Below are 24,134 nucleotides of genomic sequence, written 5' to 3' on the forward strand. Positions count from 1 at the left end.
TTTTTATTTGAATCTTTGAGGCATACCTCAGCCATTTTGATTCCATTTTCTAAGTAGACAGCTTTAATGTGGAACATAATTTGTTATGTTGACATACATAACACCCAAATATACTCTTTTATAATTTTCAAACTTTTGAGTTCTTAATTCCTGTTCATCAAATGTTTGCCGGTTAAGTTTGATAAAACAAGAGATGTGCTTGTCAGAAACACAATGCCCCCTATTGCGCCGCTTTGAAGCCATATATTTGACCTTTGACCTTGAATGATGACCTTGACCTTTCACCACTCAAAATGTGCAGCTCCACGAAAAGTAAGAGATTGAATGGAGAAATGAATTATTATTTTTTTGACCTTGAAGGATGACCTTGACCTTTCCCCACTCAAAATGTGCAGCTCTATGAGATACACATGCATGCCAAATATGAAGTTGCTGTGTTAAATATTAAAAAAATTATGATAAAACTTTAACAAAAGTTAAAGTTTGATGAAAGAAAAATACAATTATATTTGACCTTGAAGGATGACCTTGACCATGACTTTTCACCACTCAAAATGAGCAGCTCCATGAGGTACACATGCATGGTAAATATCAAGTTGCTATGTTCAATATTGCAAAAGTTATCAAACTTTAACCAAGGGACTGACAGACAGACAGGACAAAAACAATATACCCCCGATCTATCTATCCAGGGGCATAAAATAAACTAGTAACACATTTTACAAGATTTCAATATGACAAGTGCATATTCCTATATACTTAGTCACTTTGGAAAAAAAATCTGACTCCTTTATTTTAAAAAACTATTATTTCATGCAATTTTTATTTAATTTTTGTAAGTCTGTTTTTGTTCAGTGTCACAGTTTTGAACATGATATATACTAAAATACATATCAAAATAAAATGCTTAATTTTGTTACATTGAACAGCTTCTACAGAACCTTAAACATAAAAGATGTGTTGTCTGTTGTACAAATCAATGCTTGAGCATTAAGTATCAAGGACACTTACTCAAACATCTGATATGGCTTTTTATATTTATTACGGGAAAGAGTTTAGCTTTTCATTTTGAAGATATGCATAGATAACTAAGGAAGGGGGAGAAAAAAAAAATGGAGAAAAAACGCATATTTCAAAGAAATTATTGTGCGATAATTCGGTCCCTAAGAGAGAAGAAAAAACGCCATGTCAAAACAGTTAGATTGTAATATACACGTACATACATGTAAGTACATGAAAATACAAAAGCAACAAGCAAATTCGTTGAGTTGATATCCCAAGCCAAATAAACTTTGTGTATGAATCGGTGCAAATCTCTTGATATACAGTGTAATCATTATTTGTAGGGTAATAATTATTAGGTAATAATGAAGTGTAGAGTAACTGTTATGAAATGCAATTCTGCTCATTGATATCTACAGAGCCATTAAGTTTAATGTTTAAATGTGGTCTCATATCTGAGATATAGCACTGAAAATTTCCATTATACAAAACAACAAACGGCAATAACTATTATTAAAATAAGTGAAGAGTTATTGTTCTTAAGCATTGCACTTCTCCACATTAATATCATAACACCCATGAAGTTTCATATTTAAATCTTGCATGGTATCTCAGATACAGCCCTGAAAAAATCATCATACAAAAAACAAACAATGGGCAATAACTCTTATTAAAGAAAGTGTAGGGTTATGGTTCTTGTGCATGTCACTTCTCCTCATTGATTTCTATACACCTTTCATGTTGATATCTTATATTCTTTCCGAGATATAGCCTTTAAAAGATTTGTGAAGGACGGAAGACTGACAGACCGACAGACAATGCCAATTCTATATCCCTCCGCCTTTGACTGAAGATAGCAAATGGGTCTGTATTGATCTCTGGATTTTTTCTAAAGCAAAATATTTCGAATATCAACTATATTATTAATGAAACATATAAGAACTGCCATCATTCATTACTGCTAAACAAATGTTCAGTTGAGCCATCTATTTTTTTTTAAAGTTGAACCCAGCCAAATATATTGGCTCTTAACCCTCAAAACGGTTTTCCCCTGATGGCAATCATCTTCTTTTTCACACTAAATCAAGTCCTTTGATCATCAAACTCCATCAGGTCATACTATTCTCATCAATGTCTACCAAAGCAGGTGCATTAGAGGTTGATGCCGTTTCTTTACCCTTCGTCTTCTTGGTTTTCTTCTTAGTCTCTGCCTTGCTAGCAGACATTTCCTCCTGTATGCCAGTAATGTACTCCAGCTGCAGGAAAACAAATCACAATACACTGTTAACCCTTAACCACTCAGACATGCATTTTGACACATTTGTTTTCCCATAGAAATTCAAATTAAATTAAACACTTTTATACATGTAGATTCAGGTTTTGATGGCTTCATTTCCAACCCTAAGATACAGGTAAGCAGCAAACAGCATAAAGTTTGAACAGCCTGCAAGCTACTCGCAAGCTGTTTTGTGCTGGTTGCATACAGCCATTTTCACTTTGCTTCTGAGTGGGAAAGGTTTAACTATGAGATTTCTATTCACATAAGTGTGGTTTAGCGTGACTTGATAGAGTCTTGTTAGTAAAGATGTCAGAATTATGCAAAATCTGGCTCTTTTTTCCTGGTGCATCATTTAACATTCACCTTCTTTCTTTAGAAACCAACAATCGAAACAGACTTCTAGGCTTATAGTTCTGAGCATTCAGATTTTGTCGACATTTTCTCCTGTGTTTGTTATGATTATTTGACACTCAAAACTCAACGGGAAAAAAACAATCAAAATAATATAAAATTTACAAGAGATGTGTTTGTCAGCAACACAATGCCCCCTATCGCGCCACTTTGAAGCCATATATTTGACCTTTGAACTTGAAGGATGACCTTGACCTTTCACAACTCAAAATGTGCAGCTCCACGAGAAGTAAGTAAGAGATTCAATGGAGAATTTTTTTTTTATTGATTTGTTAACCTTAGACCTTGAAGGATGACCTTGACAATTCACCACTAAAAATGTGCAGTTCCATGAGATACTCATGCATGCCAAATATGGAGTTGCTATCTTCAATATTGCAAAATTTGACCTTTAACCTTGAAGGATGACCTTGACCTTTCACCACTCAAAATGTGCAGCTCCATGAGATACTCATGCATGCCAAATATGGAGTTGCTATCTCCAATATTGCAAAATTTGACCTTGAAGGATGACCTTGACCTTTCACCACTCAAAAATGTGCAGCTCCATAACATACGCATGCATTTTAAATATCTAGTTGCTATCTTCAATATTGCAAAATTTGACCTTGAAGGATTGCCTTGACCTTTTACCACTCAAAATGTGCAGCTCCATGAGATACACATGCATGCCGAATATCAGGTTGCTATCTACAATATTTAAAAAGTTATGGCCAATGTTAAGTTTTTTGGACGGACGGAATATTTGACATTTGACCTCGAAGAATGACCATGATTTTCACCTTTCACCACTCAAAGTGTTCTGCTCCAGAAGATACACATGCATGCCAAATATCAAGTTGCTATCTTCAATAGTGAAAAAGTTATGTCCAATTTTAAAGTTTTTGGGCGGACGGAATATTTGACATTTGACCTTGAAGGATGACCTTGACCTTTCACCACTCCAAATGTTCAGCTCCAGGAGATACACATGCATGCCAAATATCAAGTTGCTATCTTCAATAGTGAAAAAGTTATGGCCAATGATAAAGTTTTCGGACGGACGGGATATTTGACATATGACTTTGAAGGATGACATTGACCTTCACCTTTCACCACTCAAAATGTTCAGCTCCAGGAGATAAACATGCATGCCAAATATCAAGTTGCTATCTTTAATAGTGAAAAAATTATGGCCAATTTAAAGTTTTCTGACGGACGGACAGACACCATATATTAGACAATTGACCTTCACCTTTCACCGCTCAAAAAGTGCAGCTCCATGAGATGCACATGCATGCCAAATATCAATTTGCTATCTTCAATAGCGAAACAGTTATGACCATTTATTTAAGTTTTCGGAGGGACGGATGGACATACTGACTGACTGACAGTTCAACTGCTATATGCCACCCTACCAGGGGCATCAAAATTCAATTGTCACAGAATCAAAGTAAGAGTAAAAGAAAAGTCAAGATCATGATACAAGTTCCTTGACCTTCAACCTCCACATCGATAATCATATTTTTTTCATCTCAAGTTACCATCATCCTATTATGCAAGATTTACTTAGGTTAACAGGAAACAAATCGTCTTCATTTTAGATAACAAGCCTTTGTGACCTTTACCTTTGAATTAAACTTGCATGATCAGCGGTCAAAGCATTCTCCTGATTTTGATTAAGTATACATACTGACCACTTTCAGCCCAGCATGGATTGAATTTGGATATTATTATTATCAATTCAATGGTATTACACCACTAACAATGCATTTTCTTGTCAGTAAAATTTTAATAAGCAAATATATCTCAACAATTAAAACAATGTTTGGTTGCATTTCAAATTCTTTACATAAAAAAATTGCCAATTTAAACAAGCCTATATTAACAAGGGACTAAATTGTCACAAAACCAGGTTTTCAATTTGAAAAAAAATAGTCTGATCAAGGAAGACAATTCAAAATGTGCATTGTTACCCCCCTTGTGTAAGATTCAATTTATTTATACTCGTGGCGACCTTGATTTCAATTTGAACAAAAGTCTGATAAAGGGAGACCAACTCAAAATGTGCATTGTTACTGATTGTTCAAAGTTACCTCTCTGGTTTCAAAATCAATCTATTTTTAGTCATGGCGATTTATGGCCATTTTTGACCTTTGAACTCAAAGTGTGACCTTGACCTTGGAGATATTGACGTAATTCTTTCGCGCTACACACCGTCCAATGATGGTGAACAAATGTGCCAAATGATTTTAAAATCTCACAATGAATGACATAGTTATGGCCTGGACAAGCTCATTTATGGCCATTTTTTAACTTTGAACTCAAAGTGTGACCTTGACCTTGGAGGTATCGTCGTAATTCTTTCGCGCGACACACTGTCTAATGATGGTGAACAAATGTGCCAAATCATGTTAATATCTCACAATGAACGACAAAGTTATGGCCCGGACAAGCTTGTTTGCCCGCCCGCCGACATTCGCCAATCTAATAACCAGTTTTTTCCTTCTGAAAACCTGGTTAATAAACATACATTAAAGACAAAAAAAATCTCTTTAAACAGCAAGTTTAATAGCTTACCAGTTTAGGGCTTTTTCGTACCAACATTTTCACATCATCAGCATTTATTGTTGATCTTTTTGCATGTCTGAAAACAACAACACATTTTTGTTCTTGAGATATTTTGCTATAAATTTGGACATGATGTTTTAGGATATAACATTACCGGTATTTAACATGCTTATTTGCAATTAATTTACATAAATTGGCGAGGGAAATAAGTAAATTTGCTCAAATGCAGCTAAACATTTTAGCAATTATCATTACAAAGTAATTGATACCTATATAGATGGTATTTAGGCATCATACACAGACTGGTTTATTTTAAGAGCTTAAAAAGGTCCTTTAAAACAAAAATGTGTATACTACATGTACGAGCACTTAAACATGGCGCACTTACTTTGCAAATAATTCCAGATCTGTTGCAAAGTGTTCACATTTTTTCCATGTGGTTTCTGATATTGCTGCTACAACCATCCTGTTTAATTTCACATCCTTCTCTTCACAGTCTTCCTTGCAGATTTTTAATGTTGTGTGGTGAACAGCTGCTTTCAGTCTCTGATAATACATACAAAGTTAAAACTAACAAGAAGACTTTAAAGCAGGGCTTTCTTTTGCTGATTTTATAGCAACTATCCACTGGTCATATTCTCAAACTCCTTCTAAATATTACCAATTGATGGTTTTACTTTAAAGTTTTAAAAAGTTGTTAAAATCAACCGGACCTGATGTCATACAGGGGTTTTTCTGCCTATTTTGGGAAAAGGAGTCTGACCATATTGGGAATTTTTTATCGACAAAATTGGCCATTTTGGGAATTTTTGCTTCGATGAAACGGCTCATTTGGGAAAAAAATGTGAATATATCATGCTTAAATAATTCAGTAGTTTAACAAATAAATTTGTTTTTATTTGTTATTTTGTCTTCTTTATATAAACAGATGCAATATTGGGCATGTTCAACGTTTATTCAAGTACTGCAGTTTTGTTTTTCAGTTACAGTTACACTAGCTCTGAGATAAGAACTGAACAGTCAAAACCTTATAGCAGATATTTTTGACCAAAACAAACACTGGTTAGTCACACAAGATATAAGACACTAAATTCTAAAAAAAAAAAAAAATTTTTTTGGAAATTGGGAATTTTTTTTATAATTTCGGTTTGGGATCGGGTCCGTTTGCTTTGGGAGTGCCTCCTTTTCCGGAGGCACAGACAGTGCTGAAAAACCCCTGTCATATATTATATTACGCCAGAAATAAAACTGAGGTTTATAGGTGGAAAGAACGTTCATACCACGTGATGATTATAAATCACTTGGAGCGCTATTTTTAGCAAAGCGGATTGTTGATTCTTAATAGAGATATAATCCTTTAATATGTATACATGTATTTCATCAAGCAAGTATACATTTGTAAATCATGAATTGATATTCAGGTCCCAGGGACCTCAATCTATTAAATCTGCCGCCGAATTTCGGCGGCAGTCCCCCACCTGGAAAGTTGTTTTTTTCCCCAAAAAACTGATTTTTCCCCCTCATAAAATGAAAAAAAATCAATAAAAAAAATCACTGATTTATAGTTGAAAATTGACTTTTTTTTGCGTACTATACTATCTAAGCTTATTTAGCTCTAATGGAATTGGTGGTATGTAACCTAAATCAATTAGATGCTCAATAAAACATCAGAAAAAAACACCCAGATGATCAAGAACTGCCAGAAGGTTAAGGTCAAAACAACATCATGTCTCATAACAGCAAGTCTTATCATAAAATCAACAGTAAAACATTCGCCAAATGTAAAAAAATTATCTTCTGTTCACAGCTGTGGTGTAGTGGACTTTTAAATAAGATTACTGTTATATAGATTGAGTAAAAGTCAAATATATAGAAATATATGTTTATAAAAGTTAAACACAGTTGTTGTTTTTTGTAATAAAAATTTCCCCATTGACAAAAAAATTCCCCCTCTTAAGGGCTGCGGACCCCTTCCCCCAAAGTAGTGTGAGGGGTACCCATTCCAAATTGAAAAGTATTAATATATGTTTCCCAGATCATGGGACCTAAAACTCCCAATTAGGTCTCAAAAAATGAAAATTAAAGAAGTTTTAACACTGAATTAATTCAAAATCCAGCTCAACACATGTAAGCTGAATCTTAGTAAGTACAATATTGACATAATATTAATTCACAATTTTAAAGTATGTGTAAGCAACAAATCAACAATACTATTACTAAAAAATGTCCAAATTTTAGTAAAATATGTTTTTTTTTTCTCAATTCAAAGGAACTGGCCCCCATTCCCAAACAACAAATGAATATCATGGGTTTTGTAAATCATATTCCCAAAATGGTGAGCAAAACAGGAACTTCAATGCACCATATTTGACGTTGAAAATAGATTAAATTTTAAACAAAGCTGTGCTCTCCTTGGTTAGTGTTTTTCCCAGGCCATTTTAGCGTGGCGAAAAGCCACGCCGCCCTCCCGGATCGCCACGCTGCCCTTTTTAAAGGCAAATTTCGCCACGCGCCCTTTTTTTTCAAAGGCACATTTCGCCACGAAATTTGCCTTACGATCTAACTTGGTCCGCAAAATCAGCTTCCTTGATTGTCTGTGACGCTCCGACTGTGCTTGATTTACTCGAGAGGCGTAAACGTCTAATCGACTATATTTAATTGAGCAGATTTAATCTATAACAGTGCTCGATTAGGTCTTACTGGCTGCCCCAAAGCTGTGAATTAGTCATGCGTGAATAACCCCGTGTCAGTATCAATCGATAATGCCGGAGGCTATGTTATACCAAGCGCACTTTTCGCTCGGCAATGTGTACTCCTCCACGATATAATCATTACTTCGGAGACATTTGATGAAAAACTCGATGTTATTCTTGTGGCAATTGTGCTTTGCATGCATTATTCAGTTATATCAAAACATATTTTTTTACGCATAATTACTTTTAAATTCACAAACAAATTTATTCTTTATCGATTTCGTCTTTAAGCTAATTAGATCTAATTATTGAAATAATTACCGAGACGTATACCAATTTAACAAAATACTAATCGCGTATACGATTTAACGTTGCTATGCGCACCTGTCGCTTACATCATTTGACATTTTACCAACATGGCGGACTATACAGAATTCAATTGTGACTCGGCAAAAATGGCAAATAACGTCGTAAACGATCGAACTAACGATGGAGATTATACATTAAGAAGGAATAAATGAAATGTCTGTGATAATCAACGATGCATAAAAATGTTTTAGATAGCAACAACATAATTTATTTATTTGTAATCTACTCGGTGGATGTATGTCACGGAAACGAGTGTTTGCATATTGTAAGAAATAAATTTACTCGCAATGTTATTTTAAACATCTGTCGAGATTATTGTTAGAAAATGGGATAAGACAAACATGGTTTCATTTATATGTTAGTGGATCTGTGTATAATCAGATTCATATGCATATATTGCTTTATTATGTTTGTCGTGCTGTACAGTTTATTGAAACAGCATGGAACTTAAATGTTCATTGCAAGGTAAATATATTAATATACATCATAGTAAGTTAAATAAATCTATTACCATTAAATGTGCTTGTTTATATGTTATTTTTTCCACAACTGCTTCGTGGAGCAAATAACATCGAACGTTTTTGCCCTTTTTTGCCTAAACTGCGCGCTAAAATGCCCTTTTTGAAAGTAATGCACCATGCCCCTTTGCCCTCCTGGGAAAAACACTATTGGTTAATAATGGAGGTGGGTCTTCAAGTGGGTCTTGAGTATCAAAGTGTAAACATTCCATGGAATAGTTGGAAAGATGATTCTGGCAACAGATTGCATTTTTAGGGCTGCATGTAAGTACCTGTTAACTTAAAGTTTAATTTTGATAGAATGAGAAACAGAAAAGTGGATTTTCCCTTATAATTTGATTCTTTTTCATTCAAAATAATGTTTGTACTAATTAATATCATAGCCACACGCTAACCACCTGTGTTTGGCCATGGGCCTACTACATTGTATAAAACACAGTGCCGCAGATAAGCTGCGTATCTCCGTCTTTCAACCTATTAAAATATATATATAAAAACGCAAAGAAATTCAATATCATGCGTAATGGAAACGCAACCATTTGATTTTTACGCAAATTCGTCAAATTCGATGCGTACAACACAATGGCTTTGATTGAAAATGCTTTGCTCATCTTCGGCATTGTGTACACACCGGTCTTACTGACCTATGTTCTAACGCGAAAGGAATTGTGGGTAACACATCTTTTACTATTTTACATCATTATTAACATTTTCATTCCTACGCAGAACTACTTTGGCGGATGCAAAATTCCCCAAACCAAGTAATGTGATGCGTCTTAGTATAGAGGTGACAATAACCTAGTGACGTCACCATCTATGTATAGAATGCATCTTCGGTATTTTCTCTTTGGAATTATTATCTTAACGCGGCAACGCTTTTATTTAGCACCTGGATGAAGGAGCAGGAAAACAGTCAAGAGTTATTCAAATTCATTGGGGCCTAGATTTCATAGTTAAATAAAGCGTCTGACCAAATTATTTACAACGACACACTTACTTAATCCGTCGCTCATTGTGCATGTATTTGTAAAGCGTCTGTACTTTCAGTTTCTATTACGATGCGAAATAAAAATGCCTAGGAAAGGTCGTAAGATTATTGTTGCGCCAAAATATCAGACCATGGCAAACTTTTTCGAACCAAGAAAGCAAGAGCCAATAAGTGCCAAATTATGGCAAATTATTCGTGTGATCGATTTTTATATATATATATTAAGGACAGTTTTAAGGATTAAAGATGTTAAATGAAACATCAGTTTATTAAAGTAAATTATGACAGTTTACAGTTTTATTGAATCAATACAAGTGTGCAGCTTCAACAGAAGTAAAGCAGCAATGATTTTAAGGTATGCATTTTTATAAATCATTTCACCCTATTTCAAGAATGAAATCACCCTATTTTTCTAAATCAATGGGTGAAAACCCTATTTCCTAAATAATTATCTGGGGCACTGATAACATCTTGATAAAAAAACAAGCAGAGCATTTTGTTATGCATTCAAAGCGGAACAGCTCGTGGATATGATCCATTGCATTAACTTAAAATGAATTTTCTTTAAATGCAAGAAATATTAAGGGTTTTCGTGCAATTGACAGTAAAGGTTTTAGACTTATTTAGTGCCTTGTAATTTTTTCTGGATTCAACTTCCTCTTTTCAGTCATCTTGCATCTATCATGTATTTGAAGGGAATGCCATTTAGAACTTTGTATGTCCCTTCTCTTCTTAGAATTATAATTAATCTCAATTTAGAAATGTTAATTTTGAATTTATACTTTAATTCCAGCGCTTTTTGAGTATATGTAAAAAGATTATATATCACATTTTTGAAAGACTCATATCTGAAAACTCATATATCAGTCATGGGAAACAAATGAACAGAATGTCAGTGAAAATCATTGGTACGAAGTGTAAAGGATGCGAAATTGGCATGGTACGAACCGCGGCTTGGTAAACATTTCACAAGATTGTGTTCAGTTCATATTAAAAAATCCTTATTTCCCGTTCAGACCAGTTTGTGTAGTATTAAAATTATGTATTACCTGCACAAAAGTCAAATTCTCAAAATTTTCTTCGTTTGACATTTTTTGGGTTTCCCGCAAAATATTTTTATTTGGCTATTTTGCGGAGCCTCACATGTATTTTGCGGATATCGACCGCAATTCTATTGTTCTTATACACATACCTGTTAATACGTATTTATATGCAATATTCGAAAACCAAAATCTTCAAGTGTGGAGTAACAGTTTCTTGAAAAAATATTCTTTTTATTGGAATGGAAGCAGAACGTAGATGCTGCACTTTCATTTTTTATCGGTTCTGAGTGCTTATTTACTGAAAGGCAGCTATACACGTTTATTTTACAAAATCAGGTGAGGTCACATATTAATGGTAAAGTAGTATACTTTGAGATTTGAAAAACGCACTTCTTGTTCAAATCATCACAAATGCTGGTGAAATACATTATGGAAGATAGATGACTTTCATTAAAAACGAGTTAATGTACTTATTTTAAAGGGGCCTTTTCACAGATTTTTGCATGTTTTGAAGCACAGGTGGTTAGCGTGTGGCTATGCTATTAATTAGTGAAAACATCATTTTGAATGATAAAAATCATATAATAACGAAAAATTAACTTTTCTGAAAAAAAATATTTCACTATCAAATATAACTCAAAATCAGCCCAAAACGGGGTGCATCGCTTTGAACAGCCATATCTTCATCAATTTTGCAGCGATTTTCACGATCTTGGTCTTATTCAACGCAGAAATGAATTTCCTTTCTGGAAATGTATATGTCTTGCAATATTTTTACAAATGCTGGGTCAACTTTTAAGAAATAACACGATACACAACACGCATGACCCAGTTGACAGTGATCATGTATTCTTTATGAATGAAATCTCCAGTTGTAAAGACACACCTCCGCATTGGACCAATGAAATCACTCGTATGTTTAAAATGTCAGTTAGTTGAAATGTATGTAAACAAAGGTTTCAAACGGCGCTGGACAGTTAGTCTTGATGCAGAATGTAACGACAAGAACGGTAATAATGTTTTTTCATACGTTTTATTGAATTATGGTATCGAACTACATGAACTTTATAGGGAAGTTGCCCTTTACTCCGTGAAGATTTCAGTCTTAAAGACAGCATGATCACTGTCAACTGGGTCATGCGTGTTGTGTATCGTGTTATTTCTTAAAAGTTGACCCAGCATTTGTAAAAATATTGCAAGACATATACATTTCCAGAAAGGAAATTCATTTCTGCGTTGAATAAGACCGAAATCGTGAAAATCGGTGCAAAATTGATGGAGATATTGCTGTTCAAAGCGATGCACCCCGTTTTGGGCTGATTTTGAGTTGCATACCTTGTTATATATATATTTGATAGTGAAATATTTTTTTTCAGAAAAGTTAATTTTTCGTTATAATATGATTATTTATCATTCAAAATGATGTTTTCACTAATTAATATTATAGCCACACGCTAACCACCTGTGTTTTGAAGTTTGTCATTAAATGCTTTATATTGATAAATGTAAACATTACATTTTAAAAGCTCCAGTTAAAAGTCAAAAATAAAATTTAAAAAAGAAAAAAAGTAGCCTGCAGCAGGGCTCGAACCAGTGACCCCCGGAATCCAAAAGTAAAAACGTATTAGCCAACTGAGCTATTCTGCCAAGCATACATGAGATGCGTATTGTATACGTTATATAAGCAATCTTCGTAGTTTCACAAATTTAAACGACAACAACAGAACTCTCCAAATTATTCAATCGTTTGGCGTTGCAACGTTTTATAATTTTTAGGTTTTTACATCGTCAAAAGATGCATATAATGGCTATATTAGACCATGGCAAATGTTCAGTAATACTGTTTCCTCAAAAATATCATAACTAAACCGAAATGTGCGAATCTGAAACAACTTTTTTCAATTTTGTCATTTTACCAAACCGTGAAAAGATCCCTTTAAAATGGATACCCGAAAGTACTATGTCGGTACGCTACAACAGTATAGAACGTTTAAGATAAAACGACTATACGCTGATGATAATCCCAATCATGTTTCTCGCGTTATTGTCATCGTCCTGTCGTGTTGCCGGACCATCGTCATCGCAATGTCGTGCTATCACCGCCATCGTACTGTCATATTAATGTAACGGTACCGTCGCGTAATTGTCATCGGGGTTTAATGATAACGTAACGGTAGTACTGTACTGTCACGTAATTGTCTTCGTGGTTTCATGTTCTTCTTCTTCTTCCATTACAGTACAGACACCTTTCGGCGTATAATCGTACTAACGGTACAGTTGCGTAATTATCATCGTGGTTTCGTGACAACGCAACGTTACTGTCGCGTAATTATCATCGTGGTTTCATGTTGACGTTACGGTACTGTCGCGTAACTGGCATCGTGGTTTCATTTTAACGTTACGGAACTGTCGCGTAATTGGCATCGTAGTTTAATGTTAACGTTACGGAACTGTCGCGTAATTGGCATCGTTGTTTAATGTTAACGTTACGGTACTGTCGTGTAATTGGCATCGTAGTTTAATGTTAAAATTACGGTACTGTCGCGTAATTATCATCGTGGTTTTATGTTAACATATTGTCACTGTCGCGTAATAGTCATATCGTGATTTCATGTTAACGTTACGGTACTGTCGCGCAATTGGCATCGTAGTTTAATGTTAACGTTTCGGTACTGTCGCGTAATTGTCATATAGTGGTTTCATGTAAACGTTATGGTACTGTTGCGTAATTGGCATCGTGGTTTCATGTTAACGTAACGGTACTGTCGCGTATGTAACATAGTGGCTTCATGTTAACGTAACGGTACTGTCGCGTAATATGCATCGTGGTTTCATGTTACTGTCGCGTAATTGGCATCGTGGTTAAATGTAACGTTACGGTACTGTCGTATGTGTCATCGTGGCTACATGTTAACATTAACTTAAGGTTCTGTCGCGTAATTGGCATCGATGTTTCATGTTATCGTTACGTTACTGTCGCGTAATTGTTATCGTGGGTTCATGTTAACGTAACGGTACTGTCGCGTAATTGGCATCCTGGTTTCAAATTTATTAAAGTACTGTCGCGTAATTGTAAATGTGGTTTAATGTTAACGTAACGGTACTGTCGCGAAATTGTCATCAAGCGGTCGTGTTAACGTCACGTTATTTTCATCGTGTTGTATTGTCGCGCTATTAGTGAACATTTCTTGAATACCAAACATGCATCTGTTTTGACACTGCACGACAGAATGCAGTCTTCACTATTTAAAAGACATACGCATCATACACTGTTGTAAAAAGGAAGTATTGACGCTATAAAACGTCACGTTCGCTTCGTTTGCGTCCCTGACAGATTAATAAACCCACTATTTAAGCAATCTTTTGAATCCGGCTTTGTGTTTGTCTAAAGTTGTTAAAAAAATGGATTGTACTATTATTAGAAAACTTCAACATACAAACATAATTTGCTTAAAGACGACTCGACAATGGTAAATAAAAGGCAAGCCTACTACTGAGAAGGTTTTTAGTAAAATAATCTGATGTTTCAACATTAAGGAAATAAAGTTGAGGACGAAGACAGAAAACGAATCGATAACTTGGGAAACAGGACGACGAAGATGAAGATGCAGGCGACGATGAAGAAGCAGATTTCCAATGAGGAGATACACAAGATTCAATTACTGTCGTGCTATATAGCTACGTGATAGATCGTCTGCCGTGGAAACAGGAGGACACTGGTTCAGTCCCCAATGTGCATTTGAAATGATTCTAGATGGAATTCACATGCAGCAGAGTCAACGAAATTTAACGAGAATTAAGCATTTTCGCGAATCAAATTTTTCTTGAGCCAAATTCTCAATATTTTTGCAAATGGCTCAAATGGCGAACGATTGACGTCAACACATGTACAATTTTGATTTAAATCCGAAGTCCCACATGCTATACGAATACCTGATTGTTAAGGTTATTTGTAAAATTTGCAAACAGTGCATAATCCAGACTTATGCTACAATAATACAAGTACAGTTGTAACCGGCAGACTTATGCTACAATAAAACAAGTACAGTTGTAACCGGCAGACTTATGCTACAATAAAACAAGTACAGTTGTAACCGGCAGACTTATGCTACAATAAAACAAGTACAGTTGTAACCGGCAGACTTATGCTACAATAAAACAAGTACAGTTGTAACCGGCAGACTTATGCTACAATAAAACAACTACAGTTATAACCGACAGACTTATGTTACAATAAAACAAGTACAGTTGTAACCGGCAGACTATAACATCACCGTCCACTGAGGCGTTTTTGACGCAATTCTTTAGAAAAGACCATATTCCTCTTCGTTGTATAAATATTGTATTGCACACAGAGCTCCAGATAAGGATTTAGTCTAAAGGGTATTTCACCCCCTGATATTATTGTCAATGCGTATTTTACTCCTTTTTTTCAGCCATAAAGGGTTAGGAATATTTAGGGGTATTTTCCATTTCCATAGAAAACGGAAACAGTAAAAGGCGTGTTTAATCTAGAAATATTATTATTATTTGTTATTTATATTTATTAAATGGAAACAGAATATATTTAAAATGACGATATGAACAGACTTTCTTTAAAATAGTTCCGCAAGTTGCTTAAAACGTCCCTTTTTGATCCACAAACATGATGGGCCGCCATTTTTATTACAAGCGTATTTTGATTTACTTACTTTTGATTCAAAGTTTAACTAACACAAAAAACTTAACTGGATTATTGGTTAAACCGGTTACGCACTTTAATTGATTTAAAATACGTATCAAGATTTGTAAAGCGTTTTGTTACGTACTGGGCCGATTTTTAATGCGTTTTTTTATTTTTTCAATGCGTAAATACGCAGATACGCCTCTTATCTGGAGCTATGATTGCACAATGTAGTAGTTGCTCATGTTTCTGAGACGCCACAGTTGAGACACGCCTCCTTGTAGCTCAATTGCCGAGCAACGAAACCTGTAGGTATTGAGTATTATCATTATTAAGCTGATCCACGTCATCCTTCGTAATAATTCAAGATGAGAAACGACTTAAGTGATTATGTTGAATAATAATTGAGCAAAGCTTTGCTATGTATTGGTTATGTGCGATTAAGTAAGAAATTAAGAAAGTACAATACAATGTACATCTTTGGATCCATTGCTTGGGTAGGACCGTTTCAGAGTCTTGACACACTTTTGTTTTCTTTTGGTGTTAGTTTACGTAATGTGCTTTTGTCATTTGATGACATGATATCCTGTGGCCTCAACAATGAACATTGAAGTAATAAGAACGATCTACCGCTGATGCAACTGGAGTTTCTATATGTTTTTGGTATACATAGCTCAAGCTTTTCTAGAATATTTATGTATACTACTCAGGAAGGATAACTTTTATTATGTTATTAGCAGACAGCGTTCCCCATATTGTAGCATAAAATCATTTCAAAGTAATCTGAAGGAATGGTATTTGTTTGACCCAAGTTTGTTTTAACAATAACCTTAGATTTAAATCAGATCTATAACACAACTTTCATCAAACACACCCACAATACACGCACATTTAGATATATTTTAATATATGTGTGCATTAAGTTTAACATGCTTCCAGAAAACCTGTTAACAAACAAAATTCACCAATATGAAAAAAAATCATAAAAAATAAGTGCCATGTTAGCGTGGTTAACGAATGGAACATTCTTAAACAAGGTACTCAAAATGTCACATTCCACCAGCGTCATATTTTAGCCATCTAGTGAGACATTCCCCTTGAGGTTGTTTGATCTGCACATGCCTTCGGCGAAAATGCCTAAATGTTATAAAAATCTGAGATGCCACAATATTCGATGAAGGTCATAGAAATATATTCAATATTTACTTCGGTTGTTCATATGAAACTTTATTTTGATCAATGGACACAACTTGCAACGCATAAATTGTTTTCATGAAATGCTCTCGTGTTGTTTATACGGAAAAATTAAAGAAACACACCTTATTTGGCATAGTAACTTAAAGTATAAATAAGAAAAATATTTTATCTATGCCAACTAGAATATATCTCGTGGTTACAAGATAGAACTCCGGCTTTTTTGCGCTTAACAATTTAAAAATAATCGAGTTTGTCGAAACGGAGGTATACGTCTAGAAATCCTTCTTTCGGTTTTAAAAGCGGTACCGTTTGAAAAATAATAAATTACTTGCTAACTAGGCTATAGATTTAATTTTATCTTAGCCAATTAGAATATATATGGTGGTTACAAGGTAGAAATCCGTCTTTTTGCGCTTTAAAAATAATTTCGTTTTTCGAAATGGACGTACACATGTATATGTAAAGAAATCTTACTTTCGGTTTTAAAAGCCGTTTGAAAAATAATAAATTACTTGCTGACTAGGCTATAGATTTACTGACAATTTTGCACACTTTCAAATTGCATCCGTTCCATAATTTAGTAATTACCCAATTATCTCCCCTGAATACTCTCCGCGTCCGCCATTACACTACTGCCAAACAACCGGTAACATATATAAGAGAGCACCGATTATTCAACGGGTGAATTTCTTTCTTTTTGTAAAACTTTTTTGTTTGTCATGCAAATTGTATGAAATAAGGTTTTCCTGCTAGAGGAGATGTTAAGCTAGTGTTATAACAGAAAACTGTTTGAAAAACGTGCATTTTTTAGGTATTTGTCTAGGAAAGTAAACACGTTGACACATTTAAAAAAAACATTTAATTAAACTAAATGCAATATTTATCATTTGATTATATGCATCAATCTTAAAATCGCGTAATCCTTTGCATTCCAGTGTTGAATTACCCGTTTGTTCTGCATAATCCGATTATCTCGTTTTGATCAGATATTATCCAGACTTAACTAACAACATGGCGTCATCCCGGGGTGTCATAAACCACACTGCGTGGCAGATGACAGTCTGGTCATTAAACACAATTGATGATGCCACCATGTCTTCTCTTTCTGGTAGTATTAAGCAGTCATTTGGTTTAATATTTTACCCCCGACATACTTAACAGTTGCGTTCATTAGATATGTTACATATTGTACAAATTAAAAGTTATGTCCAATATAGAATATCAGAAATTGTACACCGTAAAGATACTAGCCCGTTTAATCCCTGGTTTAATTTATGAAAAAAAGTATTTGATAATTATAAAATTTACCTAAAAACATAACATTTAACGTATTTAGCGGGTATCGGTTAATTAAAACTACGTCATTTCGTATGAAGATTTAATGTTACGGCAATGCACGAACGACATCATAAAAACAAGAAATTACATTTGACACGAACGGGGGTAAATAATGTTTAAAAAAATATTAATATAGATATATGTGTGTTAAAATGTTAGATATTTGCCACTCATACTCACTAGTAACGAGTTTTCAATATACATGAATACACAGTTCAAATTGCATCATGTAAAGTTGTGTTTTTCAGTTGTATGTTAATATTCCTCAATAGCGTCATTCTCTGTACAAAACCCATCACATTAAAATTACATGTAAATACTGTCATGCACTTCGATTTTAATAAGGCTTTGTAGTACGTTTATTTTCAATGCAACCCTTACACTTTCTATTACTCACGTGTTTATCACACTAACGTACTAATGCCATTCATAATTATATTTTTATAATTAGATGAATTACTATTATTTATTGAAGCTTTTCTGCAAAAAATATTACGGCTTATGCATAGAGCTATTTGTTGTGTCAAATTGTTGGCCTTTCAGTCTTCAGATAATCTTTAATTTGATGCTTATGCCGCGTTTTTAAAGTTGCAAATAAATGTATTAATAAATTCGTTTGGCGCTTAATAATATTTTTTTGAACTATTATTTAGGTGTTTTTTCGGAGTTTTTTTGTGTGGATTAATTGACTAAACATTTGGTGTCGTTATCCATATGTTTTGCGTTACTTCAAAGACCTATAAAATACATTTTTTAGTATTTTTTAGCTTTATAGCTGTTAAATGATTCACAGATGCAAATATAGATATATCACATAGATCACATTCTCTTCATCTTCCGAATAATCACATAAAATATCGTCAAGATCAATATCACTCTCTCATGATAAAAAGCTCGTTTTTTAACGTGACAAAATTCCATCTAAAAAAAATTAAATATAAATCCAAACCACAATTTTTTATCTTTGATATCAGTTAGAACAAGAAAAATAATGGAAGGCGTATCAAAAATATCATACCGTACTTAATTTAATATGTTATGATTTTGGAATGTAGATTTTTACCAAATAAGACCAATTACAAACAATTAGCGGTAATTAATTGCGCGAGAATCTTTAATAAGTATTAATTAAAATATAAATTGCTTGATGTTGCGGCTATTAACATCAACACAACAATACATGCGTGAATTGTTTGTGAAACATTAAAAGTAACATGTCTAATCAAAGACATAGTATGAGCGACTGAACCGGCAAATTTTCGCCGATGATTACCACTTGATTACAGATATAAAAAAAGCAAATACACGAAAGCATTTTAAACATTTTATTTGTAACAATCAATCTCAACTTCAAATAATCATTTAAACAACAAAAATGTGATAATCGCCTCACATTAATTCATTAAGTAATTTATTTATCCGACAACGGTAAAGCGGGTATTCTCTTCGTCTTTGGCTTTTGGAATCGCAGACTCGCACCAGTTAGCAGCAGTGTAATGGCGGACAGTCACGTGACTGACAATATGGCGGCGGTCAATTTATCGATTATGGAACGGTCTATATGTATTGATTAACGTGTATTTTATTTCAAGGTGGGTGACTTTAATGATTTTGGAACCGGAATTTCCTTGTCTCGAAAGTAAAACGAGATGATTATCGGCTATGGAATATTCCTGATTAAAAATTCTAACAGTTTTCTTAAAAAAACACAATGTGGATTAAACTGCGTTCGATACCTTTTGACATATTGACTGGATTTCGTTCGTGACAAATTCATTTCTAAACAATTCTTTTATCATTTGTTGGAGTGAACCCGTTCAATTGTCGTCTTATACCATTTAATATTAATTCGTTCACTAAAAAATCGTGCTTATAATATATTTAAGAAAATCCTGTCGATATGAATTTAATTATCTCTGGTTTAATTTCCGCACATCATGGTGGACAAATGTAAAAGATCTTTGTTGCTTTTTCTTTAAGGCATCGCTAATCCTTCGATCAAAAGAAACATTCATTCACGCGTCTTCCTATAAATACCCGTAACAATATGTCCTGCCTCATATATGCGTATGCGGCAATGTAGTATAACATGAATTTAAAGCCATGTAAGTATTCTTCTTATTACTTTTGATAAGAATAAAATAAGTATAAATAATAATTATTGACAAAAAAATATAGTTTCATGTCTATTTGAGGTGTAACAAAAACCTTCAACATTTTGTGAAAGACTTATTAAGTCAGTATTTTTTATTGAACATTTGAACATTCTCGCAAGAATATAATTTTATTAAATAATTGTCACAACAGATATCTATAATGTGTATGTATCTTTCTTTTGTTACAACTTAAAGTTTATTTATATGGTTGTTATAAACTAAGAGGTTAAATAAACAAATAAATAACTTGGCCGAAAACCATAGTCAAGTTATGTTGCCTTAACTCTTCTCCTTATCTCTTTCAAAGTCTTGTTTCTAATTTTTCTTTTGTACGTTTATCGTTTATTTAGCGCATGTAACAACGATTGAATGTAGCTAAAATATATGGCATACTTAAAAGTTAATAAGGTGAATATTTTCAAATATAACTTTACTCAAAAAGCCAAACATGAATATAATACAATAAATAACGGTCGGTCGAGTTAATGGAAACACATTTTTTACGCCTAAAATAAAAATATTTAATGCGCATTGCTGCCACTGTTAGAATGAGTGAAATAACGTCTGTACATGTGATATTTTCACATCTTAAGCTACATTCATCGCTCTTTTTGCGGTGTCTCTTATATTATTACTATATTATGAAAGATGACACAATATACGACTCGACATTGGTTAGATGGGAAGTACACATTCATTTGGAGAACGGGCTCTAGTGTAGTTGATTATGTTATAGCCGAGTTTCCGAATTGAGGATCCAAATATTTTGTCCGACAATTGCTTTATTGAGTGCTCTTTTACTTTTAAATATAAAAATCAGTCAGACAATACTTATATTTAACAAAACGGTACTCTGGGTGTATTATCTTATAAAAATGTGTGGAACACTGACCTTGGGGTAATTATTTCAGAAAGCTTTACGCTCAATAAACACCATTGTGACAACCAAACTGTAACGTTTGAATGCAACCTAAATACAACATTGCAGCAACGTTTGGGTGCCCACTGGGTGTATAGTTACTTAATGAAATATTAGATGGAGTTGCCCCCCCCCCCTCCTCTTTTCAAACGCAAATTTAGAAAGTCATTATGTACAGAAGAGGGGCGGTCGCAAACAATATTTTATTCGGCGTAAGCTGTATTAAGCCAGCTTTTCACCCTGACTTGACCTTTGTAAGTGTCCAATAATATTCAAAGAAAATTTCCCGCGGCTAGGTACGAATGAATACACTTCATTTATTCCATTGGCTGATTTGAGTATAACACCAGATCATTGGAAACATATCCGCGTCTTTGTAACACTGTTTTACTGCATGAAACAATTTTAGCTCTAATGAAAAGGCTCAATAGATAGAACAGTTTTACAATCAATTTTCGACATAAATACAGTTTGTGCGTTCACCTTTTATTTTCAGAGAATTACCAGCGCAAAAGCGTTTATACTAAAGGCTATATTCTCATATTTAGTACTTACTTGCATTGAATTTCAACCCGCGATGTTTCGGGTCAATTCGCGGCCAGTGTGTGAAAGTCAGAGTTTATATACAGTTCATCACCGGAGTTCGCAGAAGGGGTTGCGATCTTTTCATTGAAGGAAAAAATTGGAATCCATGCTATTTTTGTCTGATTGAGTAAATAGTTCGTTTAGTCGCTTTGTCGATCAATATTTTAGGCACAGCTGTTAACAAGCCGTCGTTTCAGCAGCAGAATTGTTACCTAACTTTAATGCATCGCATTCCAATCCGCAAGGTATCAAGGTCAGTTTGCGGTCAGTTGCAGAAATCTTTATATAAACGCCGTCTCGTAAACTTTGTGCACTTGAAGTCTGTTTTGATCAGAAAGATACTAAATAAAGATATTCGGCGATATTATTGTGGTATGTCAATAATCGATTTTTAATATGTTTTCAACATTTGCATGATAAGGACCAATTTTGATAAAGTTAATTAGAAATATTTATCCATTTAGACCAGTTTTAAGCATGAGCACAATAATTCACTATACTATAATTATGCAATTAAATAAGATTCGAGTATTGCCGGCTGACCTATATGTTCTCGTTTATTTTCGTGTTTCTTGTGTTTTTCTATTCTGTAAATATAGATATCTGAGTAATAATATCACATAAAGCAAAATAAGCCTCGAAATCTGGCGCAACACCCCGTAATTGATTTGCTTGTGATGTAGCTAAGAACTGCGCAGAAAAAAGGCATCCGCTACTTTTTATCTCATAGAGATAACTTTTGGTCGTTCATAAACATCGACCACAATCAACGCCGTATATCTTTTTTTTAAAGATATTTCTTGTTTTACTACCATTATATTGAACTTGAGATGGTTACACAGTTTAATAACCTTTGTGTTGTATTTACCCTTGGTGGCTCTTTCTCTGATGCACAAAGCTCACTAGCTGGTCAAGCTTTGGAGGCGATATTTAAGATGAACAAATAATTACGGTATCGAAGTTTGGGGTTTTGTCAAGGGCGATGCTATAGAATGCATTCGTATGAAATTTTGTAAAAATCTGTTTGGTTTTCAAAGAAGCACTCAAAATGATTTTATATATGGCGAACTTGGGCGCCTAAACTGTCAAACGAATAGATATATTAATATTATAAAATGTTGGATGAAACTATTACAAACTGATAAGAATAAATTCAGTAAAAAAAACTTACATTGTTGATTGATTGCGAAAGTTATCCTAACAAAAAAGTTGGTGCTCCCTACCACGTGATTTGCTAAGCACACTTGGTTTTTACGATGCCTGGTATTTTCAGGATTTTGGTCAAGAAACTATATTTCTAGGTGCTATTTTGGGTGCTAACTTAAATTGTTGAATGATTGAGAAAGTTATCGTATAAAAAAAGTTGGTGCTCCCTGCTACGTGATTTGCTAAGCACACTTGGTATTTACGATGCCTGGTATTTTCAGGATTTAGGGCAAGAAACTAAATTTCTAGGTGCTATTTAAGTGACCGTCAACCACAAACGACGAAAAAAGACAATTTATAAAATACCGTATTTTTTTACAATTATTAGCTTACACATGTATATTGATTAAAATATCACGACTGGTATATTACATAACTTGAAAAATGTTCATATTTTCAGTATATTCGGTAATAAAATTTCGCGATGTGAAATCAAAAGTACATCGCTAAAATATTTGTCAAAATGATATACACACAATAAATAACGCAAAGTAGATTGATAATTTTATATATAAAATATAACCAATTCACCACGCATACCGGTTTACCACGTGACGATGATGGTCAATCTACTTGCGTTATTTATAGTTAACTGGTAGTTACCTGGTACCAGTACCCAGTAAAATTGTATTACAGAATATACTGAAAATATGAAAACTCAACAACTTTTTCAAGTAATTTAATATACCAGTCGTGATATTTTAATCAATATAAACTAATAATTGTAAAAAAGCACACGTATTTTAGAACTTTTCTTTTTTCGTCGTTTGTGATTTACGGTCCCTTTAAAAACAAATTTACAGATAATTGTATCCAAAATTGGAAAAGTCGTTTGGTAGAAATATTGAAAATTTTCAAATTCAACCATATTTAATATAATGTAATATAAAAAAAAGTAGTGATTTAGCTTGTCTACGTGACGATTATCTTCTCATTGTTTAACAAGTAATATCTTTAAAAAAAGATATACGGCGTTGATTGTGGCTGGAGTTTGTGAAAGGTAAAGAGTTCAATAAATGAGATCAAGGATAGCGAATATCTTTTTCTGTGCAGTTCTTAGCTGCATCACACGCAGTACGGGATGTTACGCGGAGTTTTCGCGGCTTATTTTACATTATTACGTATTGCTGGTCATAAACCTATGGATACGAAACAGAAAACCATAGGAAGAATGGAAACGAAATTTCAACATATGAGTCAACCGGCCACACGCTTAG

At 33.9% G+C, this 24,134-nt stretch overlaps 1 protein-coding gene across 1 annotated transcript; it reads right to left on the reverse strand.

The window, feature by feature from the left end:
• Positions 1-1,188: 1,188 nt before the first annotated feature.
• LOC127881523 (centromere protein S-like) lies at positions 1,189-10,970 on the reverse strand. The gene is made up of 4 exons (XM_052429436.1): positions 10,860-10,970; positions 5,631-5,788; positions 5,252-5,318; positions 1,189-2,258 (listed from the first exon to the last, which is right to left on the reverse strand). The coding sequence occupies exons 1-4, from the start codon at positions 10,899-10,901 to the stop codon at positions 2,112-2,114; spliced, it is 414 nt and encodes a 137-aa protein (XP_052285396.1). The 5' UTR covers positions 10,902-10,970; the 3' UTR covers positions 1,189-2,111.
• Between the last annotated feature and the right edge of the window lie 13,164 nt (positions 10,971-24,134).

This window comes from Dreissena polymorpha, chromosome 5, assembly GCF_020536995.1.
Source record: "Dreissena polymorpha isolate Duluth1 chromosome 5, UMN_Dpol_1.0, whole genome shotgun sequence".
In the NCBI taxonomy this organism is placed as follows: Eukaryota; Metazoa; Mollusca; class Bivalvia; order Myida; family Dreissenidae; genus Dreissena; species Dreissena polymorpha.

Bases quoted from the DNA above. Each gene is read 5' to 3' on its own strand.
- LOC127881523 (XM_052429436.1), bottom strand. From the start codon at position 10,901: ATGTCAAACGAAGAAAATTTTGAGAATTTGACTTTTGTGCAG. The intron at 5,319-5,630 runs GTAAGTGCGCCA...TGTTGTTTTCAG, and splicing joins GATCTGGAATTATTTGCAAA to ACATGCAAAAAGATCAACAA. The intron at 2,259-5,251 runs GTAAGCTATTAA...GTTTTCCTGCAG, and splicing joins TACGAAAAAGCCCTAAACTG to CTGGAGTACATTACTGGCAT.